General features: G+C 38.9%; 1 protein-coding gene across 1 annotated transcript in view; it reads right to left on the minus strand.

The window, feature by feature from the left end:
* Positions 1-10271: 10271 nt before the first annotated feature.
* DTHD1 (death domain containing 1) overlaps positions 10272-19350 on the minus strand; it is a 64674-nt gene continuing 55595 nt past the window's right edge. Inside the window, exons 9-10 of the mRNA XM_042936647.1 lie at positions 14682-14739; positions 10272-11357 (exon numbers count right to left, since the gene is read on the minus strand). Coding sequence (XP_042792581.1) covers positions 11011-11357; positions 14682-14739 — 405 coding nt within the window. The 3' untranslated portion in view covers positions 10272-11010. The remainder of the gene's footprint in view (positions 11358-14681; positions 14740-19350) is intronic.

The following is a 19350-nucleotide window of genomic DNA, read 5'->3' on the forward strand; positions in this document are numbered from 1 at the left end:
AGGTTAAATTAAAAAGGATCCTGCACGAGAATTAAGGGGACTTGTGAAAAATATCTCAAATGGTCAAAGAATATTTAACCTTTGCTACATAAATAAGAACAGAGGAAAAGCACAGTGGGGAGAGGTAAGGTTAGTGTAGGAAATATGTGCATTGAAATAAAAGACTATAACAATGAAAGTGCCCTTATATTTGTTCATATTATTCTCATGAGAAAGGCTTTTGAATAGGTTTTTGAATCTCATATAAAAGAAAGAATGAAGAAGTTTCATCCAACTGCAGTCATACCAATTTTTTTAAATGGAAAAGTCTAAATTAAATGAATCATGACCCTGAAAAATATCTCAAGTTCATAGTCATTATATTTTGAATGGACCACAACTGCCACAAACCTTCCCCTAGAGTCAACAAATAACTCAATTAGAATCTCTGGCAAAATTAGTCAAACCCATAACATAACTTTGAAAAGAAAGGACTTGAGTAGTCATGAAATCATAGAAAATATAATCATAATCTCTGGATTTAGAAGGGAGCTTAGTGATCCTGTATTATAATAATTTCTTATCACTTTTTTTCTTTTTTTGCCTTGCTTTCTATTGTCTAGGGGTATTTCTAAACTCTACCATCATACTTGCCTACCTTCTAAACTAGATAAATCTGAACATAAATTGTATTTTTATTAATGACTCAAACTTGTCAACCTAAAGATGAGTGCATTGGTTGTCTATTGCTGTGTAACAAATTATCACATACTTAGTGACCTGTAAAGCACTGATTTATATGCTTATAGTTTCCATGGGTCAGGAGTTATCACATTTTAGTTAGTACTTGGTGCAAACTTGGTTTCAGAAGGCTGAATCCAAAGTGTTGGCTGACTGTATTCTCATCTGGAGCTATGATTAGGAATATTCTGTCAACTAACTAGCTGCTTGTAGAATTCACTTTCTTGTGATTATAGGACTGATGTCCCCAATGTCTTGCTGGCTGTCTTCACAGACTGCTTTCTTCTCCAGAGACTACACTTGGGTCGTTGCCATGTGGTCCCCTCTATTTCAGGGATTGAGAACGGTTTGCATCTCAAATCTCTTTCGTGCTTTAATTCTTTCTAACTTCCCTCCAAAACCAGCTCAGGAGATTAGGTCAAACCCACTTGAATAATCTTCTTATTTTAAAGCCAACTGTGTCTTATAGCATAGCCTATTCCTGAGAATTAAATCCACTATATTCATAATATTCATAGACTGTTTATGACAGGAGAGTGGGAAATCTTTTTTTTTTAATTTTTTTTTTTACATTTTTATTTATTTTTGAGAGACAGAGACAGAGTGTGAGTCGGGGAGGGCCAGAAAGAGAGGGAGACACAGAATCCGAAGTAGGCCCCAGGCTCTGAGCTGTCAGCACAGAGCCCTACGCGGGGCTTGAACCCATGAACTGTGAGATCATGACCTGAGCCGAAGTTGGACACCCAACCAACTGAGCCACTCAGACGTCCCAAGAGAGTGGGAAATCTTGAGGGTCATCTTAGAATTCTGCCTGCCACAGAGTTATAAGGAACAGTAAGAACATAGACTTTGAAGTCAGATAGGAAAGGGTTTGAAAAACCTAACTTCATGATCTGGTACGTAATAGGTGTTTAATAAATGCTTGTTGATTGAATTATGACTATGTGAATAAATGCACAAATAAACAAGGAAATGTGCAAATAAGTGAACTTAACTTTTCAAAACCTGTTTCGCCCTCTAGGAAAGGAAAATAATGGCATCTAATTGAAGAAAACTTACAAAAATGAAATGAAATTATACATAAAAAGCTTTTGGTACATAGTTGGCACTCAATAAATCAGTATCTATTCTTAATCTTTCTATAGTGGCATAATATCTGGGCTTACCATGTCTTTAATGACTTCTAATTTCCCCCATTTGCTGTGGCAGTCTGCTGTTAAGATCAATAGGGATGCCAAGTTTTGAATTTTTGCTGACCTTCTAATCACTTTTTCTTCTTTTGCTTTGTTTATAGACTCTATGGTTCAACGACTTTCATTAAAGTCTCATAGCATTAACAGCCAATCATATTGTTTTCTTTTTTATGCTTGGGAAATTAATTATATCAATCAGATGATGGGAAGTTACAGCAAAAATACATATTTTTCATATCTAGTTTTCATGCAATGTGTTGCAAGTAGGCTGTGGGTCTCATCCATGTATCAGGATCCAGGCTGATGGAAGAGATTTCACTGGGACAATGCTGATCTCAAGGTAGAGAAAGGAGAAACATGGTACAACAACTCAATGGCTCTTAAGCTTCTGCTCAAACATGGCACTCAGATTTCCTTGGGGACTCTAAATCACACCATCAAGGGGAACATCAATGGGATAGGAATATGTAGTCCTTCCACAACGAGGAGAAGCAAACGTTTAATATACTCATCACATTTCAGTGTCATTTTTGTGTATTTGACTATTTTCAGTTGTGCTGTTCATTTTTGCTATATTGGGGCGGTTCTGTTGCCATCACAATATCATTGGTGCATGTGTGTTTGTGATGTTTTGTGGAAGTAGTAATATTGTGCTTATTTTAGAATTTATCTCAGGAAATATATATTTTTAATAAAATCACAGCTAACACAAATATTCTGAAAAACATCACTTGATTATTTTTAAATAATAATCAATTTAGAGATTTATTTTTAAAGCATGCTAGCCACTTTTGTTTACTGACAAACCAAAGCAACACTCCATTCAAAACCTTTCAAAAATGAGAAGGCAATTCTTCAGAAATCACATTCATCAATAACATATATTGGAAAGTAAAGTGAGTCAAAAGTACATTTGTTCCACGGTACTATCAATAGTTTATACTCTCAATTTCTATTTCCTGATAATTTCAACAAAATTATACACATCAGTTCCAATGATCAATGATAGATTGCATTGTTATTTCTATTGCATTGATTGAAGAAACAGAAGGTATGATATAACATAGAGACCTGGATAAATGCAGAAATTTCTATATACTTCCTTTCTTCATATCGAAAGGGAATCAGATGGGGGTGCCTGGGTGGCTCAGTCAGTTAAGCGTCAGATTTCAGCTCAGGTCTTGATCTCATGGTCAGTGAGTTTGAGCCACACGTAGGTCTCTATCTGATGATGCGGAGCCTGCTTGGCTCCTCTCCCTCTCTCTCTGCCCCTCCCCTACTTTCTCTCTCTCTCTCTGTCAAAGTAAACTTAAAAAAAAAAAAAAAAAAGAATCAGATGTTTCTGAATATTAGAGAAGTTAGCCACAAAATGATGTATTATTACGTTAACAATATATTGACCATAGATCAAATTACACCCTCTACCCTAAAATAACTTTAGTTTTTTAAATCATGCAAAACACTTGTTTGGCAACATAAAGGGTTTTTCTCCATAAAGTTTTAAATGATTCCTTAATTTTATCTGAAACACAGAGGCCCTCTTGTGGCCATCTCTAGGCATTTGCACTAACAATTTCTAAAGAACAGTTTGACTTTGCAGGAAGCACAGGGCCATTCAGGTGGAGCATAGCCTGGGGCACGTTGAATTTCTGAGGTCCTCAGTGTCTGTAAAAAATTACCAAAAAAGAAATCTAAAAATATATAATATATAATATGATATAATATAATACAGTGCATTTTAAATTCTTTAGCACACACAAACAAAAATACAATGGAATATAGTTTCACTCTTTAAAATGAGAGAAGAGATTAAAAAGAACTATTAATTCACAGTGTATGATTGGTGTGCAGTCTGTTAATAGGATCAAATTTAAAGGTGTATGAGAATCAGCTTCCAGAAAAGTCAGTCCATCTTTGTGATTGCGGCACAGCTCTTTTCATTGAGACTTTTAAAACTTCTATATTTGGGGGCGTCTGGGTGGCTCAGTTGGTTAAGCGTCCAACTTGTGGTTTTAGCTCATGTCATGGTCTCGTGGTTCGTGGGTTTGAGCCCGGTTTGAACCCTGTGTCAGATTCCATACTGCAGAGCCTGCTTGGGTTTCTCTCCCTCCCTCTCTCTTTGCCTCTCTCTCTCTCTCTCTCCTTTTCTTTCTCTCACTGTTAAAATAAATAAATAAACTTAAAATAAATAAAGCTCCCATATTTAAGTTCCTCTGTTCTTATGAAGCCTGGGTCAAGTGCTCCTCCCTCCTAACTATCCCAATTCCAATTCCTTGCCTCAGCTCCCAACCCCACCCTGCTTAGTCTTGTGAACAGATAAATTGTCTCAAAATGCAACCATAAACGGAGAGAAAAAGTCTTGTATATTCAACACAGAACAGAGCCTTCTCTGTTCCTTTCCCTTTCCCTCTCCCTCCTATGTTACTCTTGATTCTGTGCTAATCCTGAAAAATAAAAATAGAAATGCGTAGTGCTTTGGACAGGAAATAAATAGTAGGCGTTGTCCTTAAACTTCCATGTCCACTAAGAATACAGATTCCTCCGTTCTGCAGCCAAAGACACTGATTTACGGGGCTGACTTGTGGTTCTGTGAAACTGGATTTTAACATCCCTTCCGAGTTTTTCTGGGGCCAGTTAGCTAGAGAAAATGATTCTTTGCCCCGGCTGCAGAATCCACTGGAGAGCTTTGAAATTCTCATGCCCAGGACCCACCCCAGACTACTTCAATCAGAATTTCTCAGGATGGGTCCAGGCACCCCCCCTACTGACTCTAATGTGCAGCCAATTTGAGAACTACTGGGCCACAGCACAGAAGGATGGATGTCAGACTTCAATCTGCCTCAAACTATCAGAGACGCACCTGAAGTTCCACACAGTCAGGTTTACGGACTCATTGCAGTGAGGGGGATGGCGTGCCAAAGGAACAGTGGTGTCCCACAGAACAAACGCAAATTGAGTTATTTTAAGACACAGAAGTAGGGCCGGGTTGAGTGTCTGAATGGGCTCGAAGCAAAGCAGAGCGTGTGTAAAGGAACCAACATGGGCCTGCACTGCAAAGTGGACCCCAAGTCCTGCTCCCTTGAAGACAATAATGTCAAGATAGATGTGCAGTGCTGTCTCCAGACACCCTTCCTCTGAAGCTCTGCACCCTGATTGTCAGTGAGGACTGCTTTTCTGTGTCAAAGTGTGTTAGATCCTCCAGGCAAGAGAGGAATATCTCTTTCTCACCGATAGGATTCCAAACGGCAAAGTTTGTGATAGACCGTGATTTTGAAGAACAAAGTTTTTTCAGTGTGTACAAAAGCAGCTGTCACTCAAAGAGAGGGAAGAGACACTTTACAGATGCAGTACGTCCTTGGGAGAAATATTGAATCCTGTTAATTTTGTAGCCGGCTTCCTCTCTATTATTCTAGCCTCATAAATGGCAGGGCAGTGTTTACGTTCCAAACTAATTTTTAGTTGTTTAGAAATGGCATCTGCCCCACGGGGTTGCTTCCAGAAGGAAAATGGAACAGGAAAAGAGGGTCATAGCATGTCACCATGTAGATGTCACCCATGCATTAATTCAGCAAGACTTATTGAGTGCCTACTTTGTGTTGGGACCTTGGCAGCATCCTGCAAACTTAACAATGAACAATACTCAGTACTTGCCCTTGAGATACTTACATGCTGGTTGGAGAAAAACACATATAAGCAATTGCAACAGAGTATGGAAGAGCTGTAACTAGACTTTAGAATATCCATGAACAATTAACCCAGTCTTGGGTATTTAGGGAACTGGAAAAAAAATGTTACCTGAGATTATAGAAGATGGATGATTATGGGGGTGGGGCTGGGGGGTGGAACCAGGACCAGAAAGTGGTAGCAGATGGAACAAGACTTTGAAAACAGAATTATCTGGCCTCTAATCCACTGACTGGGTATCACTCTAGCTCTGAGTTGCAGCTTCTCATCTGAGAAGTAAGGGTAACAAAACAGAGGAACGTTCACTGAGTGCCAGACAGAGTTCTAAGTAATAGGATTCCATCAACGAACAAGAGACAAGCTCTCTGCCCCTTACAGAGCATGCACTAAGGTGCAGGGTTACCAAAAATAAATAATAACCATCATTGAAATGTAAATTATTTGGTATGTTAGGTCATAAATGCAGAGTGAAGGAAGTTGGACATACCAGTAGAGAAAACCTAGGAGAAGAGGCAGGTTGAGGATTCAATGATATGACGTCCGTCCAAATGCCTAGACATTACACAGGGACATTCTCATGACATTAAATCACACAAGTTATGTTTGCCTCAGAGAAAGGGGAAACCCTACACCTGCACATCACTTAGCCACGACTTTGACCTCACCCCAGTATTTCCCTTGTCTTGTGAACTACCACTATTCTAACTTTAGTGAGCCTGAATTTGTACCTTAGCAAAACTCTCATTTTATAGCATAACCCTGGGGTACAACTCAGAGGAGATTCCTCTCTGAGAATATTTCTGGGCAAGCTACCAGACAACAGTTGACAATTCTTGTAAACACTGGTACCAGTTGGAGAATTTCAAGTTGGGCCTTTTTTTTTTTTTTTTTTTTTTGCTTATAATGCTCTAAATTGCCCTTGGCTTATTCTGCCCCCTTTCTTTGATTCTCTGATTCAAGCCAAAATTCGACTGAAACAGTGGTTCTCAACATGCTCCCTTAAGGTCTATAGCACTCTATTCTTGAGTTCAGTTATGGCACTTCTGTACCCTCCCAATACCCACCCCATGACTCAAACTGTGCGGAAGGAATTTTACTTCTCACATTTACTAAGGTGAGGGAGTGCTCTGTGCATTTGGTGGACAGAGGTCAGGGATGCCAAATGGACATGAGCCAGTTCAAGTCACTTAAAAAAATATATATTCCATTCAAAATGTCAATAACACCTCCTTAACAAACACTGGGTTAGGAAAATAGAACTTTCTCCACAAAATTTAGATATTTTGAAAATTGGATTATGATACCCTCAAAGTCTACTTAACTTAGTTGTTATGATGTTTCTATTTTACCTTCAAAATAGGGGCACCTGGGTGGCTGAGTTGGTTGAGCATCCAACTCTTGATTTCAGTTCGGGTCGTGATGCCAGGGTCATGGGATTGAGCCCTGTGACAGGCTCTGCACTGAGCATGGGACCTTCTTAGGATTCTCTCTTTCTCTCCCTCTGTCCCTCTACACCATTCTCACTCTCCCTCTCTCTAAAAAATAAAAGTAAAAATAAATAAATTTAAATAAAATACTTTAGAATATACAATGTGATATTGCCTATGTGTTCATTTAAGCTACATTTTTTTAGAAATAATCAATTGCTATAATCATGAATGAATAAGAATTTGATTAAGATAACTATGGTTAACATTGTATGTTTTGTTAAATAGAATAATAAATGTTAGAATTTTTTATTTGAAATATTTAGTGCTTAATAATTAGCAAATTGATGGATATAATGGGCTTTCCTTAATGAAATTGATGTTATTCAAGATAAGGTAAGATTGGTCTGAATTATAAAATTTTATAATTTTATAAAATTATGAAAATAATTTTATACCACAGAGGGGTAAGAATGTTAACAATAATTAATAATTATTATTAACATTAATAATTATTTATTATTAATTGCTAAGTAAATGGTCCTGTTTTGCAGCCACTACTCTGAAGGGTTCTTGATGTTCCTGGGTAGCTAAATTGTGGCACAGTAGCTCTAATTATAACTCAATATTTATGCATCACTAATTTGTGTTTGATCAATTTGCAGTATTATCCTAAACTGTCAGTCTCTTAAACAAGAATAAGAGAACATTTAACTAATTGAGCTGGGACAAATATCAATGAAGTCAACATCACACTTCCCTCCCACCTCCTGCTCTTTTCCCCATCCCTGTTCTTAAAACTCATGTCTATTTGTATTAGATATGAATTAGAAATTTTGTTTCGCAAAATAATAAATAAGATAATGGAGAAATAGATACGTCCATTCCCTTCCTTTCTTCTCCGTAGGTTGGTAGCAACATGATATGGTGGAAGCCAAGCCAACATTCTACATTTGAATCCTGGCTATGTCACTCACTTGTGACATTTAAGCAAGGTACTCACTCTTTCAAAACTCCAGTTTCCTCTCATAAATTGGGGGCAATGTGCCTACCCCACAGAGCAGTGAGAGGATTCAATAATTCAGTGCTTATAAAGGGCTAAGCATAAAAAGCCTGGTTCATTCTAGGAGATAAACTAGATGTTTATCTCATTCATTTACTCTTTTTGTATGCAGAAAACATAACCCTAGAGAACTGGCTCCTACTCTCTTTTGTACTTGTACCATTTAACAGACTGCTAGACCCAGAGTTCGTGTTCAATGTATACCTATTGAATTTAACATTATTTTCATTGGAATTTGGCTATAGTTTGACACTAGAAACTGACATTTTGGAATCTGTCCATATGTCTGCTGTATTATTTCTCTTTCTGATGCTTTTTAAAAGAGCAATGTCAATGGAATATACTCTCTTAATTAGTAAAGGAATTACTGTAAAGATTTAAGCCAATGTCTTTTTTTTTTTTTTTTTCAATAGAGCAATTGAAGACAGTCCAGGCTTACCCAGGATGTAGAGTTTCATGTTATGTGCCTCAAGTTAATTCATTTTTATGTATTCTTAAAAGTACCATTTTCCTAAGAATCTTCATGACCTAGTGATTATTATATAAGATGGCAATTTGGCAATGTGTATCAAGAGCCTTAAAAATGCTTTCAGTAAGTAATCTCTTTTTTTATTTAAATTTTTAAAGTTTGTGTGTTTATTTTGCGAGAGAGAGAGAGAGCACACGAGGCACGTGCTACACCCAGACTGATTCCTTTGATAACCTAGGTGAGAGGCCACACCCAAGACATGACCCATTTTTTCTATATATACTTTTATATTGTTTGACTATTGCAATAATGTATGCTATTTTTTTTTTTTTTTAATTCTGGAAAGGTCAGAGAGTGTGTGGGGGTGAAGGGATGGGTGCCTGTGAGGGTAGGTACATGAAGCATGTGAATGAATTCATGCGTGAGAAGCAAGTGTGTGCGTGATAGTGTATGCATGCATGTGAGGATGTACACGCGGAGGTAAGACTGTGTGGGGATTTGCGAGATGTGCGTGGGAGGGTGTGCATATGCGTGGGGGTGCCTGGGGGGCAGGGTACGAGGACATGGTGGGGTGAGAAGACGTGTGTAAGTAAGGAGATGGGTGAGTGTGCAGCATGTGTGGGGATTTATAGATAGTGTGTGGGTGCCTGTGAGCACATAGGTGAGTGTGTTTATAGATATCTATACACAGAGAAATAGAAACATTTCCTTCCAGGAGCAAAAGAAAAACTGGGAGAAAATACTCCAAAATGTTCAGAATAGTATTCTCTAGTGTTGGGACAAGAATCCTGGCTATGTCACTCACTTACCACGAGAGGCAAGGAACTCAATCTTCTGAATCTCCTTTCCTTTCTTGTAAATTGCGGGGAGCTACCTACCTCACAGAGCAGTTGGGAGGATGAAACAAGTCAGTGCTTGTAAAGGACTAAGCATAAAGCATTACAGGTGAATAAACTTCACTTTTCTGTTGCTTTGTAGTTCGAAAAACTGGATATTCCAATCTGTTTTCTTCATTCCAAGGACACCTGGAAAATATTGTACCTTTCCGGAAACATGTAAAAATAGTACAAAATTGACTTGTTTCTTAACGGGAATGTATTTGAAAATTGGAATCCTCTTTTTCAATGTGTAACCGAATGGGAATCTAACTCCTTGGTTAATTTGTAGAAGGAAATCTGGTGTTTGAAATTCAGAGCCCTATAAGTGTTTAACTTTTCATGTGATTTCATTAATTCTTCTCGTATTTAATAATCAAAGCTAATCACTACTGATGCTGACAAGCCCAGGCCGTGATGCTTTTGTATGAATGAAATGGTAATACTCATGTCATACCCCATTCATATCACGTTGTTTTAGCTAAAGCTAAAGCCTCAGGTTTCCCAAAGTCTCAAAGCTTATGCACTAGACATCAACAGGGTTCATCAGTGATGGAGGGGCTTTGGTAATTGTTATTTTTTTTTCTTTTAGTTTTGTGGCTTTTTACAGCTTTTTTTTTTTAACGATGAGTCTTACTTAAGGGCTTACTTAAGATTTCTGTGAAAACTGGGGCGCCTGGGTGGCTCAGTCAGTTGAGCGTCCAGCTTCGCTCAGGTCATGATCTCACAGTTTGTGAGTTCGAGCCCTGCGACGGGCTCTGTGCCGACAGTTCAGAACCTGGAGCTTGTTTCGGATTCTGTGTCTCCCTCTCTCTCTGCTCCTTCCCCCGCTCATGCTCTCTCTGTCTCTCTCTCACAAAAATAAATAAACATTAAAAAAAATGAAAAAAAAAAAAGATTTCCGTGAAAACTGATCTAAGAGTAGGTTGTTTTCCAAAGGTAAAAAGGCCCTGAATTCTTCCAATGGTACTTCATGTTCTCTGCACTGCCTCATTTCACTACTAATAAAACACGAGATTTTCCCTATTTCAAGATACCTTTTTAAGAAAAGAAAAGTTGGTGGCAGCGGATGGTGGATGTTATTCTATTTTTAATTTATTCCAAGCTTCTCTGTTTTCTTACTGATTTGCTATCATCAGCATCAGGTCACTGCAACCCAGTTTATTTTGTGTTGTTAGCTGCAGGCTCTACAGCATGTGCATAATGTGAATTTGTTGCTTGGAGTCTGGCACAACTAGTTTACTTTTATGTAGATAACGATAAAAAGGGGGGTTCTGTATAGCCTATCTTTCCTTTCCACTTAGAAAACGACCTCAACTGTTAACATGTAAACAGAGCAAACTCTATCACAAATGCTATTAAATTTGGCTGAACTCAAGACAATAATTCTTGCAGAATGTATATCTCTGAACCACAGAGGAGCCCTCAAACCCAAGAACGCCTTTTATGATCTGCTTCATGCTTTTCCACCTGTCTCAAGTAGCACATCTATCAAAAAGACGCCCTTCAAACAACTTTACTTGGAAACCGCCAGTAAAATGTTGGCAGGAAAAGCCTTAAAACCTACCATGACCCCTCTCTAGGGCAAAAGAAAGAGTGACCCGGCTTTACTAGGTTGTATCAAACCAGTGCTGTGGCTCAGGGAACACCTATTATCCCACTTGAATCTGAGCTCTTCGGAAAGATCATTCCTGCCGATCTTGCGGAGATGACGAGCCAGCAGGCGAAGTTTATCGGTGGAATTTGGGAGTGATTTTTTCCAGAAGCAAAGAAGTTCATGGATCTGTTCTGTGAGGTCACCAGGGGTCTTCAGTTTGATGAGCTGGACGGTGCTGTGGCGAAGAGGGAGGGAGGAGGAGAGGCGGGTGGCATTTTCTTCAGAGAGTTCCTCTGCCAGCCAGTACAGCAAGTTATCCCATAGGGCTTCTGTCAGGCACACAGGGACACACAGGGTTAGGACACTTTCTCGGGCCTTGTGTTTATCTAACCATCCACACCTGTGCGTGGGAAGTCTAAGGGCTCTCTGCTTTGGCTTCTGAACAGTGGAAAGATTTGGAAACTCTCCGGCCCACTGTTGAAAGCCTTTGGATCCCTGCCATTTCGGGGGTCTTCTCCCCGAGGGAATCACCTATTGCAGGAGGACTAGAAATGCTCCTCAGGTTTTAACTCCCCTGAGATCCAGGAGGGCTTGTTGAGATGGATTTTAGGCACTGCCCCAGAGACTCTTATGAAGTAAAACTAGGGTAGGGGTAAAATTTGGCATTTTTAACAAGTTCCCAGGTGATGCTGGCACTGGGGTCCCCAACCATACTTTGAGTAAGTAGCACCATGTTAAAGGATACTTCTAGGTTCAAAACTATTTTTCTTAATTAGTACCGATCTGATACATAACTTATACCAGCAGAGGGTCGCTTGGGAGGTTCAGACAGTTAAGTGTCTGACTCTTGATTTGGGCTCAAGTCATGATCTCACAGTTTGGGAGATCGAGCCCGGTATTGGGCTCTGCTCTGACAAAGCCTGCTTGGGATTCTCTCTCCCCATCTCTTTCTCTGCCCCTCTTCTACTCACACTCTAAATAAATAAGCAAACAAAGTTAAAAAAAAAATTATACCCACTACACAGTCCTCTCATCACCACCCAACTATACACACACACAAACTCCCCAAGATTCAACCCCAAAAGCAGTTCTGTGGAAGGTCCTTTATGCCAACATTTCCCCTGACCTTTGAACTATTTGGAGCCACAAACATCTCCTCTGAATACATCCTGGAAGATGGTTAGGTCTACCACCTAAACTCATGATTCCATTTTTCTATTGTTTGGTTGTTATCTTTTTTTTTCCATTGTGTTACTCCCAGTTATCACTCCCAGTGAAACCCCTAAGTCCTCCTATCCTCCTGCCTCTGTGCCCCAGCCCAAGCCCGTACCACTATCCCAACTCTTGTCTGATGTCAGTAAGCATTCTGCATGTGTACCTTTCACTCAATGATTCCTTTGTGAGTAGATACCTACTCACATACACTGCACTTAACACACTATGAATCATGCCACTTTGGTGTGAAAACTACTCAGGAAACAGAGCCAACGCATCCTCGCTCTCCATTGTCACTTTCGAACCAACATTCTGCTTCCCTCATGCAATATACTCAGGCTACATGGGTAGGCCTTCCTCTCCCCGTCTGTTAAAACTCTGCGGAATCCTTTCTTTCTGGTCTTCCTAGTGCTCTCCTAATTACATCTCACAGCAAACGATTCTCAGTTTGCACCTTCTCTGATTTCCAGAAAGCATTTCACTCCCTCCCCCAGGTTCCGTGGCCTGCCCTCATTCTCCGCACCTCTCTTTCCCTTTCGTTGACTCTCTTCCTCCTGATTCTGCTGAATTACTACTTCCTCTATCTGGCCTTTTCTTTTTCTGTCCTCTCCCCTGAATGAATTCATCAACATTCACTTTCATAACCATTTCCTCTAATGTGAAATATACCAGCCCTGGTATATCTTCATCCTTGGCTTTGTTTCCCTAAACCCTGGGACGATTCATTTCCTAATTATCTTTACCAGTATATATCACAGCCAACCCGAGCTCCGTATTTCTAAAGTCACAATCAGCTTTGGGCTTTTTCTGTCTGCACCTGATCCTTCTTCACTCTGTGCACTTGTTAGTGAATATGACCACTCAGCTGAGTAAGCTGAAACATGTAACATTATTCAAATTTCTCAATGCCTATTTCTTAACCCCCACACCCATGTCCTAACTCTAAATATAGCTCACATATTTCCCCTCCTGACCAGCCTTACTGACAATCTCAGTCATGTCCCACCTCTCTTTTTCTGGAGTATTGCAGGCACCAGGAGTCTAAATCCCTGCTACCAGTGCTGACCCACCTTAGTCCTCCATCAACTCCTAGACGGTTGCAAAGTCTAATCTGATTTTACCCATTTCTTGTTAATACGTGTCACGTAGCTTCCTCCTATTGCTTGAACTTCTTAACTTGGCATTTAAAACTTCTAGTTTTAGCCTGCTATAACCTCATCTACCGCCATCCTTCCCTCAGCAGCTTGGTTTTGAGAGATGGCGCACTGTCGCAACCTAGGACTTCCTAGTACACATAGGAAGATTATAGCCTTGTGGTCTCTGGTGGTTGTTGACAATAGTAGAGGGAACGCTTTTCTGTGGGCATCAAACTCTTCAAACATTAACAACACGACTAAACTTACCAGGCTTTCATCTACCACTGTTGCTTTTTTAGATTTGTGGTTGGGTTTTCTTGGTTTTGGCTTTGGTACGTTTACTTTTGTTTTTGCCACATCATCTGCTCTTTCTTTGAAAATGGTTTTTATTGCCTCTGAGATGGTGCATAATCCTAAGGTGTATGCCCATCCTCACTTTTAAAGTAATTCAGCAAAGCCTGCACATTTTCTGTACAAATTCGCAAAGGTGACCCCTGAATGGAATGCTATGCCATCAGCCGTGGGCCTAACACAAGGTAGTTGAAAGAGTATATAAAATGAATTGTTTCAAAGCCTAAAGCAGAATAAAAATGTTAAATTCTACCCTGAAGCCTTTATCACTGTTATGTAACTGAATAATGCATAACCATGATCAACTCCTAGATGTTTCTTTCCTTTTTGTGGTTTCATACCAATATACCTCTCTTTAAAATCTACTGGCCTTGGGGCTCCTGGGTGACTCAGTTGGTTAAGCGTCCAACTTCGGCTCAGGTCATGATCTCACGGTTGGTGAGCCCGAGCCCCATGTCGGGCTCTGTGCTGACAGCTCGGGGCCTGGAGCCTGCTTCGGATTGTATCTCCTCTCTATGCCCCTCCCCAACTTGTGCTCTGTCTATGTCTCTCAAAAATAAATAAATGTAAAAGAAAATTAAAATCTACTGACCTCAAATGTAGAATTGAAGTGACCACATCTTAACTCACAATTTAATAGAAAACATTTCAGAACAAACTGTAGTTATTTACCAAACTAAGCAATTACTAGGTATCTTTGTAAAATAATACTTAGCAGGTTCATATTTCTTGTAGATTTTAACCATTTTAATTACATTCACATTTGAGAATGTTTTGTGCACGTGGTTTATGTGCACATGACTTCCAAAGGAAAACTCATTTATTTGTTGTTTATGATTGTTTGTGCAAAGTCACTCCTTCTATCCTTTTGTATACAATGATTCATATACATATAAAATATAAGAGGAAAAATAGCACCACTGTAATGAGGACAAAGCAAATATTTCTTACCTACAGGATCTGTAGAAATTCTTTTGGTACTCTGTGGACGGCTGATTAATTTTTTATGCTATTGGAGGAAAGGAACACAGAATAAGCAGAAGAAATCATTAATTTGTGAACAAGCTACAAGTAAAAATCCATCTGAACCTCACCTCTGTTTGAAAGGAGTACTGAACTGCACACTTTGCAAAAATAGATTCTGTATTTAGGCATGCATGCTCAGAATTGCTTTCCAATGATAAAGCAAAATATATTAACCCAGATCTTTCAGCAAATTTAAAACTACATATTTAAATATTATTATAGCAGTCACATTAACTCTGAATAAATATTTTCCAGTTTCAAATTTGAAGCTGTTAAAAAATAAAATTATAATATAATTAATATAATATAATATAATATAATATAATATAATATAATATAATGAAATAAAATTTGAAACTCTTAAAAGCAGCAAACATAAAGCAAACTACCTCTATGCAATAAATGCAGTATTTTGTAAAAGCCCTCATGGGGAAGGCACCTTGCCCCAGCACTCAGCACAGGGCCTGAGAACTCAAACAGTAATTTTTGTAAATGAATGAGTGAATCAATGTGCATACACGATGCTAAAAATAATCATGTTTTTGAGCAGATATTATTCTAAAACCAATATTTTTTTCAAGAATATTCAAATATATAATCATTACTTTTCTCCACTGTCTGCAGAATGGTTTGTTCTCAGTTAACAGGGGATCATGGAAATAGCACAGGAGATAAAGTAACAACACCTGGGTTTGGAAAATTTCTCAGTGCTCTGGACAATTTATTTGCTTCTCCTATCTCAGCTCTGAAAGGTGATTTATTAAAAAAAAAAAAAAGTCTCAAATACCTGTCTACAAATGTTCAGAGAAGCTTTATTTGTGTCAGTCCCAAACTGGAAACACCTAAAAGTTTCTGCGGTAGTGAACGGTCAAACGGACTAAGGCACATCCACACTACGGGATGCTATTCCATAATAAAAGGGACAGAGCATTGATACAGGCAACAGCTTGCATGGACCACAGGGAATTATGCTGAGTGAAAAACTCCAGTCTTGAAAGGTCACATATTCTATGATTCCATCTATATGAAATTTTTTGAAATTACAGAATTATAGGAATGTAGAATAGATTAGCAATTGCCAGGAGTTACAGATGGTGGAAGACAATCATAAAGGGGTTGCACAAAGGAGATCTTTGTGGTGAGAAAATAGTTCCGTGTCTTGAATGCAGTGGTTACACAACCTACACATGTGATAAAATGTGTCTAGAACAGTGTCTAGAACTGTACACACACACTGGATCAATGTGAACTTCTGGGTTTTGACATTGTGCTATAGTTATGTAAAATGTAACCACTGAGGAAAACCAGGCTTCTCTGTACTGTATTCTCCAACTTCCTGTGGATCCATAATTTTTGCAATAAAAACCTTTTTTCCAAGGAGCAAGTTTAACTACCTTTTAATTATTTGGAACATACAGATAATACTGAAGGAAAAAATACCTTCTACAAATAATTTTCCAAGTTTCATGTAGGTTTTTAGAAGGCGGTCTGTAAAACCTGACATAGATTTACATGCATGCACAAGCATTCGTGACAGAAACTGCTACCGTAGTGATTTACAATGGAAACAAGTTTTGCATGCGTTCACTGTAAAGAATATTTCAGGGGCGCCTGGGTGGCTTAGTTGGTTAAGTGTCCGACTTCAGCTCAGGTCATGATCTCACTATCCGTGAGTTCGAGCCCCATGTCAGGTTCTGTGCTGACAGCTTGGAGCCTGGAGCCTGCCTCAGGTTCTGTGTCTCCCTCTCTCTCCGCCCCTCCCCTGCTCATGCTCTCTCTCTGTTTCTCAAAAATAAATAAATGTAAAAACAAATTTTTTAAAAAGAATATTTCAGTGATCCTACCTAAGGTACTGGTATGAACAATGAAGTTGTTGATAAGCTAGTATTTCTCATTGATACCGTCCAAATGGTCAAAATAACACATGTATAAAAGCATACACACTAATATGTTACAGAATTTCAGAAAATTAAGACCTGTAACCAAAGTTAATTTTTAATGACGATGTATTCATACGATATTTAATGCCATCAATTTTTATTGTGAAAATGTCATTAGCTATAAATGCCTCACTCCTGTAAGAATGCGCTCAAGGCAAATGTCTCTACCATTTAGTGTAAGAGTTGAAATTTTTCTTACATTTGAATATTTTCCTCTCTAAACTACTGAATTGCCAAGTGCCTGGTCAAAGGCAATCCTCACATATCTTCAAAATAAAAACTTTTTTTAAAGCGCTTACTTCACAGCAATGATACAAGGGTAATCTAAGTGTGTTATGCTAACACGTCGCACACTGGTTCACAGGAAGATTTCAATACAAGTGGATTAAATGTGAATGTCACATTTTGTGAGTATTCTTGTCACATACATCATATAAACATGTATATAAATTTTCCTTTAAGAAGTTTTAATGGGAGGGGTGCCTGAGTGGTTCAGTCAGTTAAGCGTCCAACGTTGGCTCAGGTCATGATCTCACGGTTCGTGTGTTGGAGCCCCGTGTCGGACTCTGTTGCTGATGGAGCAGAGCCTGGAACCTGCTTGGGATTCTACGTCTCTCTCTGTGTCTGCCCCTCCCCCCTCTCAAAAATAAATAAACATTAAAAAAAGTTTTGAGGCACCTGGGTGGCTCAGTTGGTTAAACCTCCAACTTTGGCTCAGGTCATGATCTCGCGGTTCGTGGGTTCGAGCCCCGTGTCAGACTCTGTGCTGACAGCTCGGGGCCTGGAGCCTGCTTCATGTTTGGTGTCTCTGTCTCTCTCTGCCCTCCCTGCTTGCACCCCCCCCCAAAAAAAAATAAACATTAAAAAAAATTTAAGTTTTAATGGGAGGATATTAGGAAATAACATAAGAACAGCAAAAGTTCAAGTATATTAATACTACAGAATTGCAAAATAAGCAGACATAACTTGTGAAACATCAACTATATGCTTAAACCTCTCAAAAAAATTGAGAAATAGCAATTTAAATAGTGAAACAGATTCTCTCTTTCCCATCAAAGGGCATATGGCCTGCATTGAGCCTGGGACAAGAGATACTGTTTTTTCTTTGTATAAATAATGACCTCCTACCCCTGTCCTTCTTTCTTCAGAAATGTCTCATAGCATCATGATGCACTGAGAGTGATTCTAGTGTTTAAATATATGTATTATTTTCCCATACGTGAAAATGCAAGCCAAGTCCTTCTTTTGGGGCTCAACCTTAGAAAGAGTGGATTGTAGCAGCATGGAAATCTCGGACTCTTGGACACTTGAAGGCACTATGCTGGGTCTCCCACTTGGCCCCTTCATCAGGGATTTTTAGTGTTCCCTTCTCTTTCCCTCCATTTCCCTTCCTTTTTTTTTTTTTTCTTTGCATGATTTTTGTCTCTGCACTATTTTTGCCTTGCTCACCATCTTTCAAATCTCACTGGTTCTCAAGGTCAGGTCCCGGCTGAAAGGGGAGTCTCTGCTTGTCCCACGTAGTGTTCCCTCCCACAGATCCCCAGTATCTACGTGTGGATCCCTGGATGCCTTCCTTGGTGGCAGTGGCTCTAATTTTTTCCTACTTTTCTCTCTTCCCTGTTCCAATCCACAGGTGTCATTCTGTTGCATTTTCTCAGGTTTTATTATTTGCTAAAGGAAGGGTTGCTATATATGTTAATATTGTGTATTTTATTTTGCTGAATGCAATTTCTTAAATGCCATCTTCAACTTGTCACTGCTCAGGAAGATGGTTGGCAAAATCTAAACCTGTCTCCCAAGCTCTCCCTAGTACACATCTACCTTGTAAAAGGGTGTAGTCGGGTATGGGTAGCACTTTTCCCTTCTCTATGAACCTCTCAAAGCCATCAATGTAAAATTATTAGTAACTCAAATATATACAGATGTGTCTTATTTATACTGCTAGGTGAAGCACAGGCCTCATGAAATTAAAAGTGGTTAAAATTTTTTTGGAACCAAAGAAAAGTATTCACACCTGAAATGGGTGTTAGGTCTAGTTTTATAGGCCACTGTTGTTAAGACTCAGTTGCTGACTATTCTTTCCATGTTGCCTAAATACAACCCTGTTACTAACTCTTGAAACGAAGCATACCATTTATTTATTTGTTTGTTTATTATTTTACCCCACATTATTTCCCATAGCACCTTCAAAAGTTTCCCTTCATTGTGCTTTTCACCACTCCAAGAACTTGCCATGATCAGTCTGGGCTCTGTTTGTTAGATTGTAATGTCTTTGGGAACCAATAAGGTATCTTGTTCCTATATTAATTCTTCACAGTGCTGTAAATGGTATTGCATGCATGGGGTAGTATAAACTGTTTATGTGATGATATCTTCTCTTGACTTGAATGATCTCCTCCTACAAATCCTACCATATTTTTAAGGCACCAAATGCCACCTATTTTATCAACTACTCTAGTGCCTGGTTTCTTATTGGAGAATTTACACACTATCACTCAATTTATCTTTTAACTTAATATTATCTTGTGGTGTTGTTAATGCCATTCACAAATGCCTGTTTTCCCTCCCCCAATGAGGCTTTCAATACTTATTGTATCCTTTTTCTTTTTCAAGAAAATGAATAGTTTTATTAACAGGGCAACAGTTTTTTCCCT

Source organism: Panthera leo, chromosome B1, assembly GCF_018350215.1.
Source record: "Panthera leo isolate Ple1 chromosome B1, P.leo_Ple1_pat1.1, whole genome shotgun sequence".
NCBI classification, from domain to species: Eukaryota; Metazoa; Chordata; class Mammalia; order Carnivora; family Felidae; genus Panthera; species Panthera leo.